The sequence below is a fragment of the Macaca thibetana genome, chromosome 5 (assembly GCF_024542745.1).
Source record: "Macaca thibetana thibetana isolate TM-01 chromosome 5, ASM2454274v1, whole genome shotgun sequence".
Classification (NCBI taxonomy): Eukaryota; Metazoa; Chordata; class Mammalia; order Primates; family Cercopithecidae; genus Macaca; species Macaca thibetana.
In genome coordinates, this window is record NC_065582.1 from 150,494,698 (window position 1) to 150,512,412 (window position 17,715).

Genomic DNA, 17,715 nt, shown 5'->3' on the forward strand with positions numbered 1-17,715 from the left:
TTCTAAAAGAGACCATAAAATAAATATGCTTAAATAATTAAAGGAATAAAGGAAGAAATACAGCTGAACCTTGAACAACACAGGTTTGAATTCTGTAGGTCTACGTGTACACAGATTTTCTTGCTCCTCTGCCACTCCTGAGACAGCGACACCAACCCCTCCTCTTCCTCCTCCTCCTCAGCCTACTCAAAATGAAGAGACAAGGATGAAAACCTTTATGATTATCCACTTCCACTTAATGAATATGATTTTCTTAATAACGTTTTCTTTTCTCTAGCTTGCTTTATTATAAGAAGCAGTATATAGTACATATACCTTAAAAATATGTGTTAATAGACTGTTTATATCATTGGTAAGGTTTTTCTCCTGGTCAACCATAGGCTATAAGCAGTTCAGTTTTGAGGAGTCAAAAATTATACACACATTTTCAACTGCTTGGTAGTTGGCACCCCTAATTCCCCTGCATTGTTCAAGGATCAACTATATAAAGCGTAGTAAAACAATGAAGCAGATTGGAAAAAGCACTAAGCTTTTAGAAATGTTAATTATAGTGAATAAAATGAACAATTTAAACAAATGATAAAAAATTAATAATGTGTATAATAAACCTTAGGAAATCACCCAAGCACATCATATAAAGTATTTAAAAATATCAAAGTAAGATTATGAAATATGGACAATAATATGAATTATGTTTAACTCATTTATATTCATTGTCATAAGATTATTTTACATATATTATCTTGCTTACACTTGCTTTTAAAAGTAGACACATATCACCATGCTGATGTTTTGTTTACTTTCCATTATCTCTTTCATATATATTTTTACTTTTGAATTTTTCTGCTTTTATATTATTTATGCTCAATATCAAATTTTAAAGATAAGAATAATACTTGCTTGTTCTTGATATCTTGAATCTTATTAAGTCAGCCTATTAATTTTATGTACTTTAAGAGCATGTGAGTAGTCCATTCTGAGAGCCCTTGTATTTAAAAACAAAACAGAAACAAAATGGCGTCTTTGTAGGATGAAAACCCTAATTTCTCAATCTTGCCCTTTGAGAACTTGAGAACTTTGAAGATTTTGGTCCATTTTTATTTCCTGATATTAGTGCTGCAAAGAATAAAACTGACACCAGATTGATTTCATTCCTTTTTTGCATAATCTGTTTCTGGTTAACGGATGCTTACGGAATTATGTTTTATTTAAACCTACATTTCAGTTTGCCATGTTATGTCTAAGTTGGGTCTTTTTTCATAAATTTTTCTAGTAACCAATCAGCACTTTTAACTCAAGGCTTTAATCAGCATCAAAAAATCAAATTCACCTAGGCCTTTGATTGTTGCTTTTTTAATGATTGCTTGGCCTCTTCTTCAATGGTACCTATAATTATCAGTTTGCAGCACTTTGAAATGACTCCTTATCATATTTTGGTCCCTTTTCATCTCATCTTGTTATCTTTATGCCACATCCCTTTGTCCTTTCATCTTTTCTTCATCTATTCTGATGATTTTCTGCTAGTGTTTCTTGGCAATTATGCTTACTGGCTACAACTAAACTTATAAAATAGGTTTCTTTAATATTCTCCAGGTAACTGTAATTCTCATTATTCAAATGACTGAGAAACATCAGGATGATGCTATCTCTCTCTTCCTTTGTATTTCTACAAGTTTGTTTTTTGTTGTTTTTGATATTCTTTAGAAATCTTGGTATTGATTTGTTTTTCTTCAAACACCACGTAGGATTTTGGTTTTTTTTCTTACCCTCAAATGAATGCTTATCCACCAATTATTGTTTGGTAGCTATTTGAATCTCATTCTTGAATCTAGAGATGAGATCCCTTTGCATAATACCTGATTCAATTGTCAGCATCTAGCCATTTTTACTGAGTATAATTCCTCTGGACTATGGTATGTCTTTCTCCTACCTCTGCTGACTAAATTTCCAGTGCTTTGAATAGATTGAAGCTTTCAAAATGTGCCACCCCAGCATGCATTTCTGCTAGGGTTCTTACTGTCTCCATCTTTATCTTTATACTTGTAGGAATTTTGGGGTCCATAACAGCTAAAATTATTACCTTTTTTTGGATCCACAATATTTTCTTTCTAGATTAAAGGTATTTCATACTATTTTAATACAGAATTTAAATACAAGATATTTGACTGCAAGTTTTAATCATCTAAGCTTCTTTGTTTGACATTAAGCCAGTCACAATATTAGAAACTTACTCACCGGCTGAAATATGAAGATGTAATCCTATTTATTGTGGCACTTGCTCGTCTTTTATGATCTATCTCAGAATCAAGATTGTTTTTATCAAGGTATGGAGAACAAGGTAAAAATACAGTCACTGGCTTCTGAAAAGGATAAGTTGATGGGTGCTGAATGTGAATCAGAGGGCTTGTGGATTGGACTGAGTAGAAAGTATCTTGCTGTGCTTTTAAATGTGCCACCAGAGCTGGGTCAACTGGTTGGATCTAAACAAAAAATATATTTTTTCTTACATTTTAATAGAAAAGATGCAAACTGTTGGTACATTTCTAATCCAGTTTTTTGAAAATTTTATGGAGCATAGTTTTATACATTTCTCTATACATTGTTAGCTGTAATCAACATTGCATTTTATAAAATATTTATAATGTATAAAAGAACACAGTATTTGGGCCCTTTTTACAAAGTCTTTCTGAAATATGGGTTCCCTGTTTTATGTTATAAATAACTAAGAAACAGACTTAATTGCAGGCAACAAAATGACCTAGAAAACAAAATAGATGTTTTATAATGATTTCTAATTAGGACTATTATTAGATCAAGTGATCTTTAGAAACTAGAAAAACATGACTTGTTTCTTTTCACATAAGAATGGTTAAAAATAAAACATAGCTAAGATGATTCCAACATTTCAAAGTTCATGGAAAATATCTATAAATAAGTTATTTATTATATGTTTTCTTCCTAATCATTCTTCTTCACTTACCACTTACATTAACAACTGGAAGAAATAGAGAGGAGAGCATGGGAGGGGAATGAAGCAAGATGAACAGAGAATATTATTTGAGGAAATAAGTCTTGAAAAATATACATTTACATGCCCTTTGCAAATAGTGTTTGCATATATTAAATCCTTACTCCCAGAAAATGGCTGTTTCATAATTAAATATAACCAAATATTTATTATAATAAATATTGTAATTGATTGTCCTCTTTTTTGCCATCCTCTCTGATCAAAATCTTTGAATTATATGAATGTTCCAAAATCTGTCATCAATTCTTTCATAGTCATGCAACATAAATTTTCCCAATAAATATCATAAACAAAACAACACAACACAAAAGACTAACTGCGAAAATCTTTTGAATAAAGAGAAGATTTATTTTTTAATGATATTTAATATGCTCAAAATCATTACATTATTGATAATATCACTAGGTATTAGGCCATTACAACTATATAAAATAATCCATTTATTGTTATATTAAATATTGGTACCTTCTTTGTTGTTTAGAACCATGCTTGATGACCCACAAAATCTATGAGCAGGAACTCACCTATTTTTAATATGTTTACCTTTAACTGCACAAGTACTGGAGAGGTAAAAACTCCTGGAGGGTAACTTAAGGATATTCGGGAATCCATGCTTGACTTAAGAGTGAGGCCTTTCTTTGTTACTGTGAACGACTCTTTCTTTAAACAAGACACAACAGAAAAGATACCCAATTTGTAAACTTTTACTGAAGCACAAGTCCCCTGTATGGAATAAAGAACATTAAAACAAGGTATAGCACCGATTTGAAAAATATTTGCTGTATAGACTCTATGGATTGTCAAAAAAAATCTCTACACTCTTTATTTAATCACCTACGATTTAAAATGATTCCAGGAACCTAAAATGGATGGTTATTTTATGAGATTAAGTAGAAATCGGTAAGAGTTTCTCAAATTTAGACTACAAAATAAAAAACAAAAATAAACATATTTCTTAAATTTAAATTAAATCTTCCCCCAAAATTGTGCGAATAATGGGCAATTATTTTCAGTGTTTTCACAAATATTATTGTTCCTAGAATTCTAGCCTCCATTAGTGAGAATTGATTTTAAATACTGACCTTTATCCAAAACATTCAACACTGTTTTAGGGAATCCTAAGGACTGGAAATCCATTATTTGTGTAGTTGGCTTAAACACTGTAACACCTGTGCTGTCAGCAAATTCTTTCTTCTAATAGCTCACAATAACTTAGGTTCCCCAAATAAAGTCATTTTCTCTATGTCTCTCTGTCCAGTGGGAGCAAATGACTAAGATATTTGTGTTTCTTTTCATATAACGACATTCAAATTTATAATGCATATATACAGACACATACTGAAGGTTTTTTATTGCACAAAAGGCAACTGCGTACATAAATGAAAACAAAATGATCTTTTCCTATAATCACCAAAGCTTAAAAGAAGGAGGCAGAGTTAGAAGTAATTTGGTCTATTCATACTTCCCCAAACAGCAGCCAGGCTCTGCCCCAGCATGAGTGGATAATCACGCTCACATACACAGAAAAACATTTCAGGGACAATCACAATGGAAAATAGTCTACCATTTGAAAGCTGACTAAGGAAGAGATTTCACAATATCGCTGAATGAATCTGTCTCTGGGAAAATTCAGGGCATGGTGAATATTATTAATTGGCCAGAGGGAAAATTGTGAGAAGTGAAAAAGAAAGATCTTCTAGAAACCAATGGTAGTTGCTGTGCACTTCGATCATATTTGATAGATTCTGAAAAGCCAAAAAGGTTTTTAAATAATTAGAAATTGAAAATGTCATACGATCCACATAAAAATTTGGAAGTAATCCAGAGTTTAAATTTTTTTCTTACTATAAAGAGAAAAATTCATGCCTGTATTTGTTATGATACCCAATGATTCCCTCTCTCTCTCTCCTTCTCTCTCTCTCTTTTGTTTTAATTATCCATTTACTAAACATTTTCCAAACCCATTTTATGACAAGTGGGCTATGAGCAGTTTTCGCTTTTATTGTGATAGTTACACAGACTGGCCAAAATTTAAGAGCTCTAATCGAGGGCAATGCTGACTAGACTATCATACCTAGAAACTTCTGATACTAAATATAAAATGTATTAGTTGCAGGAATTGGAGTAAGTACATAGAATAGGCTTAGCTTTCATATTCAACTATAAAACCTTATTTGAAACCCAGAGAAAACCAAAATCACAAAATAAATATATAACAAATAATTCCATGTATATATGGATTTTTTTTACATTTATTCCCTGCCCTCCTCATCAAATGACAACTTACATAAAGCTGAAAAAGATAAATATTTTAATTGCTTAAAAAGAAGTTAAGTGGCCCAAAGAAAAACTTTAAATATTAGTATCCATAAACTCCATACTAAGTTTATTATTATTATTTTTTTATTTTTTTGAGACGGAGTTTCACTCTTATTGCCCAGGTTGGAGTGCACGGGTACAATCTCGGCTCACCGCACCCTCTGCTTCCCGGGTTCAAGCGATTCTCCTGCCTCAGCCTCCCGAGTAGCTGGGATTACAGACATGCACCACCAGGCCCAGCTAATTTTTTATTTTTAGTAGAGACTGGATTTCTCCATGGTGGTCAGGCTGGTCTCGAACTCACGACCTCAGGTGATTAGCCTACCTTGGCCTCCCAAAGTGCTGGGATTACAGGTGTGAGCCACCGAGCCCAGCCTCCACACTAAATTTAACAGTTATTATATTCTCTCTTCACAGCATATGAATTTGTGATCATACAGAGCCTCAGAGTTATTACAATTAAAATCTGACATGAAAATGATAATTTATCAACAACTAACATGTATTTACAGGCTTCTTTCTCTCTTCATAAGTGTATTATCTATTTAATTCTTACAACCATACCAGGTAGACACTATTATCATGTTTATCTCTCAGATGAAGTCACTGAGTCACAGCAAGGTTACATAATTTTCCCAAGTTCACACAGCAAGAAAGTGTAGAAACCATATGTCAAACCTAACCAATCTTCTTCCACAGGCCACATCTTAACTACCACATATACTTTCTTCTATGTATAGACCAAATTTCATTTCTAGACTTATTAACAATCTCAAGGCATACACACACATACACAAATTTTTAAATTTTTTGTATATTTTCCCAACCCATGAATAATAACAATTAAAGCTACTATCATCTGGGGATTCTAACATTCTTAAATTTAGACAAGGGTCCATCATATTAGAAATGTTGGTCTGAAGTTAGTCAAAAGCACAAAAGTAATTAAGCCATGATTTTGATTTTGTTTCCTAGGTGAAAAAAAATAACATTTGGTAGGTGTTCAAACTAAGCTCTCCATTCCTAACTTTGGCTAATCATTTCCATCCTTTGATCTTTATTGATGGCAATAAATTGTGAATGCTCTGGCACAAATCCAAAAATCCTTCCATTTATTACTAGTGGAGCAATTATATCTACACTACAGTCTATTAGTCTGAGTAATATTTAGAAGAGGAGCCAAACAGCAAATGTAGATATAGTCAGGAATTTACTAACCTTATAACCTCCCTTCATTCCTTCCAGTGAATTTGGGTTTAGGTAACTTGATTGAAGGTTTGTGTCACACACTTTCACCATGATATCTCTGTAATTTCCTCTGTAACGTGCAGTAAATGGAATTGCAATGCCTATTGGAAATGGAATTCTCTTTTCCTTATCTGAGCATTCAATAGTTACGACGTTGCTAACTAACTCTTCATTATCACCCACTATTAAAGAACTCATGTTATTTATTATCCGGCATTCCAGTTGTTGTAGAACATATGATGGTGCTGTAATATAACAAGACACTTGGGGGTCAGTATCATCACTCAGCACATCAAGATACCTGAAGGGGAAAAAAGAATGTCATTTTTCCAATTATTTGATTTATGTACTTTACAGCTAAATGCAGAAAAGCACAGACTCTAGATCTACATTGTCTTGGTGTGAATTCCAGTTCTGATCAAACCTGTGACCTTGGGCAAGATCCTCAGCCTCTCTGTGCCTCAGTTTCCTCAATGGTAAAAGGGTGATAACATAATAACTGTCTCATGGGAGTATGAATTGAATTAAATGAACCATTACATGGGAAGTAATTAGAGCTATGTCTGGTACACCATATGTGTTATATATATCAGCTATAATTCATTTTGCTACCATTGTTATTTAAGCAATTGATTCATTCCACAATATAAAGCTGAAGATTGCTGAAGTAAAATCAGTACTAATACTTGAATAATTTCCTCAACTGTGAGGAGAGGGAGTCAACATATATGAAGTATTGTAATTGTCTAAACACACTAGATCAAATGATGATGGTGATTATATATTTTTAGAAAAGCTGAGAAAGATACAAAAAAACTGTAAATTTATCATTAATCATAATAATTAGGCAAAGATCACTTACAATCTCCCAAAAAATCAATCCAAAATTTTATTTTGATCATTCATTTTACTCTTTTTAACCATCAAATTTGCCGAGGATTTGAGAGTCATAGATTTGAATTCAGATTTGAGATCAGTCACTATTTACTTGACCTTACAAATTAATAATTTTTATTAAAATAGCTAATATTTTACTGCTTTCTATTAAGTAGTTTTTAGGCTACACACTATTCTCACAACTATTGTATCAGGCAGGTGCTACTAATGTAACTATTTTACAGATAAAAACACTGAGGCTTAGAAACTTTAACTTTCTTTCAAAGATCCCACAGATGGTAAATTTTAGGACGGATAATTGGCTCCATCTAGCTTTAATGTAAAAGTCCAAACTATTGAATATAATATCATAATTCCTTAAATCATTCAAAAATGCTGGTTACTTTATTCATTGCAAATTGAAACTAACATCTAATTCATAATAGTGTGAAGACTGAATGCAATGAACCACTTAAACATACAATAATGTGTTGGCCTAAGAAGTGTGCTCAATAAATGCTGGTTTTCTACATTAAAATGACCAACTTGAGTTCCTCTTTTTTTACTACTCATTTATACCAGTGAAATGATTGAAATACTGGCAATGTTGAAGAGAAATAAGAGGATCTATATTTAATAAAGCATTAATGTCCAGCTCTACAATAATCAGATTTTAGACATTTTTCAATTACTGGTGAATAGAATTATAAAGTGCAATTTAACATAGAAATCCAAAAAATATGTAGAAATTGCAGAGAGAGTCATTGATTTATGTTTACAATTCTAAACTCATAGTTAGAAGGAATAGAAAATGACTCAGCACATTGTTCTGCTTGAGTATTCTTTGGTGATGGTGATCAATGTAATTCAAAAAACGAGAAACATTGTTTAATAGAGGATACAGTGACCCAGCATTGTATAACTTTAGGAATGACTCTCCTCTGTGCCTTGGAAACCATATTAATACACTTTTCTTCCAGGAGTTATGTTTCTCAACTGACAGATGAAGTAGGACAAGGAGACTTTTAAACAGTTCCATTCTCTCTAGCCCTAGTGAAATAGATCTAGACTAGACACTAAAATACAGTTACATGGTAGTTACCAAAACAGCATGGCACTGGTATACAAATAGGCACATAGACCAATGGAACAGAATAGAGAACCCAGAAATAAAGCTAAATACTTACAGCCAACTGATCTTCAACAAAGCAAACAAAAACATAAACTGGGGAAAGGACACCCTATTCAACAAATGGTGCTGGGATAATTGGCAAGTCACATACGGAAGAATGAAACTGCATCCTCATTTCCCACCTTACACAAAAATCAACTCAAGATGTATCAAGGACTTAAATCAGACCTAAAACCATAAAAAGTTCTAGAAGATAACATCAGAGGCCCAGCACGGTGGCTCACGCCTGTAATCTCAGCACTTTGGGAGGCCGAGGCGGAAGGATCACCTAAGGTCAGGAATTCAAGACCAGACTGACCAATATGGTGAAATTCCATCTCTACTAACGATACAAAAATTAGTTGGCGTGCTGGCAGGCACCTGTAGTCCCAGCTACCCAGGAGGCTTAAACAGGAGAATTGCTCGAACCCGGGAGGTGGAGGTTGCAGTGAGCTGAGATCGTGCCACTGCAATCCAGCCTGCGGGAAAGAGTAAGACTCCATCTCAAAATAAAATAAAATAAAAAATAACATCAGAAAAACTTTTCTAGACATTGGCTTAAGCAAAGACTTCATGACCCAGAACCCAAAAGCAAATGCAACAAAAACAAAAATATATAGGCCTTAACTAAACTAAAAAGCTTCTACACAGCAAAATAAACAATCAGCAGAGTAAACAGACAACCCACAGAGTGGGAGAAAATCTTCTCAATCTACATATTCGACAAATGACTAATATCCAGAATCTGCAAGGAAATTCAAACAAATCCACAAGTAAAAACAAACAATCCCACCAAAAAGTGAACTAAGGACATATATAAACAATTATCAAAAGAAGATATACAAATGGTCAACAAACATATGAAAAAATGCTCAACATCACTAATTTTCAGGGAAATGCAAATCAAAATCACCGTGCAATAACACCTTACTCCTGCAAGAATGGCCATAATAAAAAAACAAACAAAAAAGATGTTGGTGTGGATGTGGTGAAAAGGGAACACCACTTTACATTCCCACCCTCAGTGTAAAAGTGTTCCCTTTTCACCGCATCCACACCAACATGTTTTTATTTGTTTGTTTTTTGATATGAATGAGAAAATAAAACGTTTGTTTTTCCATTCCTGAGTAACTTCAGTTAATGTTCTCCAATTCCGTCCAGGTTGCTGTGAATGCCATTATTTCATTCCTCTTTATGGCTGAATAGTATTCCATGGTATGCATATATGTGTGTGTGTGTGTGTATATATATAATATATAATATATTATATACATTTCATATATAATATATAATATTTATATAATATATAATATATAAATATATATTATACATAAAATATTTATATACAAATATAATATATAAAATATAATTACATATAGCATATAACATAAATATACAATATTATATATAAATATAACATATAATATTTATATATAATATAACATAATAATATATAACATGTATTATATGTAATATTTATATATAATATATAAATATAAATATATAATTTATCTTATATATTATATAGTATATATTTATATAACATTATATAAATATATAACAGGCCTATTATATAAATATATAAATTTATATATTATATAAATATTGTATATTATATAAATGTATCATATAAATATATAAATATATATATTATATATAATATATATAATTACAAATATAACATATTATATAATATTTGTATAAATATTATATAATGTTTATATAAATATATAATATGTGATTGATTATATAATCATATAATATTTATGTAAATAAATATTATATAATATATAATATTTATATATAATATTTCATATATTGTTATATATAATATGTAATTATATATAAGTATTACATACAAATACATTATATATTATATAAACATATAATATATAATACACATACATATAATATATTATATTACACACACATATATGTATGCCATGGAATACTATTCAGCCATAAAGAGGAATGAAATAATGGCATTCACAGCAACCTGGGTGGAATTGGAGAACATTACTCAAACTGAAGTTACTCAGGAATGGAAAAACAAAGATTTTATTTTCTCACTTATAAGTGGGAGATGAGCTCTGAGGATGCAAAGGCATAAAAATGATACAATAGACTTTGGAGACTCTGGGGAAAGGGTGGGAGGGAGGTGAGGGATAAAAGACTACACATTGGGTACAGTGTACAGTGCTCAGGTGATGGGTGCACCAAAATCTCAGAAATCACCACTAAAGAACTTATTCATGTAACCAAACACCACCTGTTCCCCTAAAACCTATTGAAATAAAAAAAAGAAAAATTTTTATTAAAACTTTAAAAAATAAAATACAGGTATGTAGAACATGAAGACATACCAGTTAACAATGGACTGCACATATAATAGTGATCCTAAAAATTATAATACTGTATTTTTACTGTACCATTTCTATGTTTAGATATGTTTAAATACACAAATACTTACCATTGTGTTATAGATGCCTATAGTATTCCGTATAGTAACATACTTTACAGTCTGTGGCCTGGGAGCGATATGCTATACCATATAGACTAAGTGTGCAGTAGGCTGTACCATCTAGATTTGTGTATGCACATTCTGCAGTGTTTGCATAATTGACAAAATCACCCAACCATGCATTTCTGTGAACATATTCCCATCTTTAAGTAACCGATGACTGTAATCACACTGGTTTATTCTAGCCTTATTTTCCCTTTTTGTGTACACCAGGACAGCCAGGAAGAGATAGGTTTCTTTCAGAAAGCTATCTGGGTTTATCACACACATCTTTTATGTGGCATGATAGTTTCCTAGGCCAAGGGATTGCAATGAGTACTCAACTTCTCAAATACACAAGCGAAGCACAATTGGTTTGGGTGCTGCAAAGAGGAAGTCACTAACCAGGAAACACCTAAAAGAGGTGTTAGTTCAGGCAATGACTCATTAACCGATGCTTTGAGTCATTTCTGAATGTGAGAATATGAAGCTTCAATGTTTTTCTCAAGTGAAACAGGTAACCACATATAGACTACTTTAGCAGTTGTTTTGTCAGAGCAGTAGTTCTTACAAATCATGTAGGTCTATCATGCACTGAATACCCTCAAACATAAAATTCATCAGACTCTCTGACCTGTAGAAACATTACAGCCAAATTAGAACCACCTCTTCATTTTATAGCAAGATAACTAGTGTCAAGGTGAGTAAAATGACTTGCCTAAGGTCATAGTCCTCAAAATGGTATCATACACCTGAAAGGGCATCAGCATATCACAGCAGAGATGGAGGTAATGGAACAATGGTGGTAAGTGGCAGGTGAAGAAAGTGGGAGTTTTTGGAGCTAAAATAAACGAATAGACTAACATTTACCTGGTGTGAATATCTGAAAAAGTGGCCTGGTGTTAGGTCATTTAAGTGATTTTCTCATTTGACCTTACCAAATAATCCCAGGATGTATATATTATTTCTACAAATAAAAAAATGAGGCTAAGAAATGAAGCAAGTTGCCCGGGGTCATAGAATTAGTATATAATAAAACAGAAAGTGAAATTTAAGTTTTTCTGATTCCCAAAACAAATAATTTTTTTTCACTTCTAAGCGTGTTATGTTTGTCTGGGAAAATATGGGTGTGAATATCTTATTTTATATGGACAAATAGGGCCTTATTACCTCTTTGCACAGGAGATAAAATTTACAAAATAGATGGGTCTTTCTCACTTTTTTGAAGTCATGGTCTCCTAGAGAATCTGATGATAGTTCTAGACCATATCCAGGGAAATGAAATAGGTCTGAACATACACATTTAATTTTAAGTACCTCCCAAAGTTCATCCATGAAATCCCAAGAGTTCTACAGACACAGGCTTAAAACTCATAATGATTTTCTTGAGAATATAAATAAAGTGAATCCAAGGATAAAACATTCTCTCCAAATCTTCTAACTCCCTACAGTCTTCTAGTTTTTGTTACTATAATTGAAATAGTAGTAATTTGCAAAGTGTTCATGATCTGGACAATTGATCATTTTAACTACTTTCCTGTCTACTCAATTCCTTCCTCTTTAAAAAAAAGGTAATGTGTTTCCTAAAGCTATAAGAAATACAGCTTTAAGATATATAACAATATTAATAATAGTGGCCATATAAATTTTCATAGGAGTGATTCAAGCTGAATTACTAATTTACAATATCTTTGGGAGATATGAAATGGAAATTTTATTCATGTATAAATACTATGCATGTTGCTATAGTCTAAATGTTTGTGTCTCCTCAAAATTCATGCAATGAAATCCTGGCCCCCAAGGTGATGGTATTAGGAGGTGGGTCCTTTTGGGAAATGATTAGGTCATGAGGGTGGAGTCCTTAGGAATGAGATTAATGCCTTTATAAAATAAGCCCAAGGGAGCTCATTCACTTTTTCCACCATGTTAGGACACAGCAAGAAGCCACCTCCCAGACACCAAATCTGCCAGCACCTTGATCTTGGATTTCCAAGCCTCCAGAACTGTGAGAGATAAATATCTGTTGTTTAAAAGCTACCCACTTTCTGATGTTTTGTTATAGCAGCCTGAATGTACTAAGACATGTACTGACTATAGAAACACACATATAAGTAGGCATACTTAAGCACTTCCCACATTGCATTTACTTACTCCTTTTCCATTATGTTATTCTTGTGCTTTATATTCTCTGAATCATTGGGAAGAGTACTATTTATGTATTTCTTGGAGATATCACATATTATTGAGGACGTGGTCATCTCTTCTCTTGGGCTTTCTGAGGTTTCTTGAATTTCTCTCTCTGTTGTCTGGATTATGCCATGAATCTCTTTCCTGTCGCCATTTATGTTCTCAACAGTCGTGTGTTCTATTTGTTTATCATCTTCATTTTCTGCATTATCTGGGAACATTTTGTTCTGTGATTCTTCTTGCCCCAGTACACATCCTTTTAGTGATGTATTGTTTTCTTTTTCCACTAATGCTGAACTCACATGTGTTTTATTTTTTTCTAACTGGACCTGGTTTGTGTAATGACTGTCCTCTCCATTTGTGGGAGAAACAGTAACTGTTTCTATGACATTTCGTTCCCCTCTTGCAGCAATGTCTGCTGCTTTGGTATCTTGAATGGAGGACATTGTCTGCTGTGGAGTACATTCATCATGCATGCCGCATAAATTACACATCTCCTTTTCTTCTTTCTTTAGAAGTGCAGCAGTGCTCCCCAAATGTTCAGTTATTTTTATGAGGCAGTCTATGAAAGTAACGATTTCTACACACACATACATAGACACACAAAGAATAAATACAAAACTAAACCAAATCATGTTTCTGCATTGCCATCTAATGAAACATGGCAAGATAATTTTAGAAACCTACAAAGACCTTTACTGGGCATTTAAGCCAATCTCATGAAGGAGAAGTAATTATACAACTGTCACTCTTTTAACAATTGTAGAATTGAAAACAAACCACTTTTAACATGGTAGCAAAGAGTAAATCTAATCCCTCTTGCTTATAAAGATATTTTGAATATTTAAAGACAAATGTCATAACTTCTCGCTCCTCCAATAAGAACTGAAGTCAACATCTCCCTCAATTGTTTTTCATTTGCTATGATTTTGAGAACTGTTCTTTTACCACTGGATGTACAATAGTTTACCAATGATCCATTTAAAATGCTGGGCTGAAAATTAGGTGAACACTTCAGATGTGGCTTGGTTGGCAGAAACACCATAACTCCATTATTTCCGCCAATGTAGATGCTATGTTTTGGAGCCCAGTTACTACTATAAGAATTGGATTAGGTTCATATTATTCCTCCTGATGAATTTGTGATCACTGGAAATTTTCAAATTAGTCCTTTAGAGAATAGCTCTGACCATACCAATTCTCTGATTGGAACGTGAAGTGACTTTTCAAAGCCTGTTAACTCAGGTCAACCTTCTTCATTCTGGAGTCAACTCTCAGTATGGTCAAATCTGATATAATCTCTCACTCCATCATCATTCTTTCCACGCTCCTATTTGTTCATCCTGCTTCTCCTCACTACTGAGGTCACCTGATGACTTCTTGCAGGCTTAGTGCCTCTCTAGTCTTTAGAATTCAGTTCTAAACTAAAGAATATGTAATTTAAGGCCCCATAACTTAGTGTTTTTAAAACCATCACCAAATCATCCCTTCGCCAAGTCCTTGCTTTTTTCTGAATATGTATTTGTCTTGTTATGTTGCCAAGGACCATGTTCCATTCCCTCCAGAGATTAAAGGTCTGATTTTGGGCTGCAGCTGATGGCGTCTCAGTCATGCTACCTTTGGAAAGATTTCCCTGATGCCCACTATTTGCCCTTTAGACTGAATTTCTTAATATCATCTACCCTGGATTTCATCATAGATGGAACCTGCCCACTTATCTTGATACTGCATTATTTAGAGTTGAATTTCATGATGCCGCCTAGATGCTTATCTGGAGTAACTGTTGTTATCTAGGATTATATTCATCAGATTCCACATTCTTCCTGCCCTGCTGTACTTTTCCACATCCATAACTGGACCTATTCCCAAGAATCCCTCTCCAGCCTCAGTGTATAGGGATCCAATTCCCTATCCCAACCCACTCCAGTCTTCTCAGGAATTTTGCAATTAATAAGTCTAAGCTCAAATGACCCTAGAAATAGAATATTATATTCTGATTAAAAAAAAAAAAAACAAACTACTAGCTCTGCCTCAAACTAGGCCTGTATTTTCCTGTCTCTTAAGTCTTGGATCCTACAAAAAATACCAACTCTCTATTTCCTGCTGCATAAGTCCAATTCACTCTTTAAGCTTCAGCTTAAATACTACATTTTTCTAGCAAACTTCTCAATTCCCCACCCTACAGATGGGATTTAAAATGCTTCTGAAGTCCAAAAGCACTTCATTCAAGTGTTTCTAATGGGACTGGCCCCAATGTCCCTGGCATTATTGTGCATTTGTCTCGACTTATTTCCCGTATGAAATTGTTAGTCTCTTGCGGACAGAAACTCCGTCTTAGCCTTGTTGGTATGCTCATAGTCCCTCTCAGATCTTGCCCTAATCAATATTTCTTAGAGAAAGAATAAGTTATAAAAAAATACTTGCCTTTTCTCCAGACACATTGATTCTCCTTGTCAAGCAGCACATGCAGCTGCTGGCAGGTGGAATGCAGGGTGCCTGCGGTGTGCTCCAGCAGCTGGTGAAGGGCCCTGCTGAGCTCCTGACCCAGAAAGACCACAGTGGCCATCCAAGTGGCCCCACCAGCCCCCTCACAAAGGTCATCACCCAGGAGTGCCTGCTTTAGCATCTGGTTTTGTCTCCAAATCTGCTTCAATATTTGGCCCAGTTTCCCTGAGCCCATGTATTCCGTATCCATTTTATGGTCCAAAAGTGGTATTTTCTCTCCTGCCAGCAAAGCCTAAAGGTTTTGCAAATTCAAACTTGGTGATGGTTATGTCTCCTAAACTCTAGGAGATGATCCAAGTCAGCTAGCCAAGCACCTTCTCACAACATAGTGGTTTATTCAGTTTGGTGTTGACTAGTGAAAAGTTACTAGGTGACCAAAGAAGGGGCGTTACTGTACCGTGTGTGCTACTGTGTACAGAATACATTAATCACTGGGGTAGAGCTAACTCACACGATCCAACTCTCTATGTGAGTTTTACTAAATCAATATACTGTGGAAGTCCCAAATACTTTTCAAGTTTTCAGGCAACAAAATATGGATTCCAGGTGGGATAAGAAGTTTATTAATCAAAAGTAAACTGTTAGAACAATATTGCTGGCAGGATTCCTGTAAACTTAAAAATATTTATGAATAAAATAATGTGATGTCTGATTTGCTTCTAAATAATCTGGGAGCATAGGGGTTGGTAGAGGTATAAAACGTGCTGTAAAAATTAATAAATGTTGAAGCTGGATATGGTTACACATGGGGTCTTGACAAGTCACTCTAATTAATGTGTATATGTATAGTATTTTTATAACCAAGAGTTTAAAAAGATTCCTCTACTGGAGCAGAGCCTATTACCATTGGTTAGGTAAGTATAATTATCATCTTCTTATATGGTAAATCTGCAGAGACTGAGATAAGAACTTGGCCTCTAATAATTTCCCTCTAATTGGATAAAAATGCCCCTTCACTGAAAGAAAGCAAACCTGAAGAGTGGCTTTCTCTAAACTAGCAAGAAGTCTTTACCATGTGTAATTAAAATTCAGATACAACAAGCTCTCCCCACTGCTGCCTGTCTGCCTGCCAGCACATCATATATGGGGCTATGCAATACAGCACTTGGGGGTATTTGGAGTAAACCAGAACAGTCTGCCTCCCTCTCTCCAATCCCACTGCTCAAGGAAGGGAGAACACACACCCACGCCAAAGGGAGAGGGCAGTGAGTACATTCCAGAGAGGCTCATGTTCCCTCAGGGGTACTGGAACAAAATGAAAGCTTTTCAAAGGGAAGCCGGAGTGCTTCCCTCCCACAGGCAACACATTATCTCATCTTAAGCCCTGAAGTTCTAAGAGCTACACTCAGAGCACCTGGAAGACAAGATGGGAAAAACAAGCCCAGAGAATAAATAATGAAGAATGACTGCCACTGCAGTAAAGACTGTCAAAACCTCTGAAGGAAAAGAAAGGGAGCAGTATTGAGCGACTGGTGGCTGCGGAGTGGAGAGGGGCTCCTTCGCTATTATGTGTCTTATTTTTTCAGTTAACTTCTGTTCACTGAAAAGGGGACCTTTTTTGCAACATGAGTTCCTATCACTTCATGGATTGGATCATATGAATCTTCTCAAACTAAAGACTCACTCATTCATTTTATTTTCTTTCTCTTACTCCTTAAAGAGATGTCATTCTCAAAAATAATGTAACATGGCTTTAATTCAATGCCTATTTTGAAAACTCCTGTAGCATTTACTGTGGGACAGGAATTAAGTGCTGGAGGTCAGCCCTTTTTAGGACTTCAAGAGACAGGTGCATGAACAGATTATTAAAATAAAGCTTAGACTGTGTTGAGAGCTAGAGGAGAAGTATAAAGAAAAAGTATCATAAAAGCTTTGAGGAGT

The 17,715-nt window shown here is 34.1% G+C and overlaps 1 protein-coding gene across 1 annotated transcript in view; it reads right to left on the reverse strand.

The window, feature by feature from the left end:
• The window catches only part of DTHD1 (death domain containing 1), a 70,258-nt gene extending 53,666 nt beyond the window's left edge, over positions 1-16,592 (reverse strand). Inside the window, exons 1-5 of the mRNA XM_050790006.1 lie at positions 15,754-16,592; positions 13,294-13,909; positions 6,566-6,896; positions 3,572-3,751; positions 2,236-2,480 (exon numbers count right to left, since the gene is read on the reverse strand). Coding sequence (XP_050645963.1) covers positions 2,236-2,480; positions 3,572-3,751; positions 6,566-6,896; positions 13,294-13,909; positions 15,754-16,024 — 1,643 coding nt within the window. The 5' untranslated portion in view covers positions 16,025-16,592. The remainder of the gene's footprint in view (positions 1-2,235; positions 2,481-3,571; positions 3,752-6,565; positions 6,897-13,293; positions 13,910-15,753) is intronic.
• Positions 16,593-17,715: the final 1,123 nt, after the last annotated feature.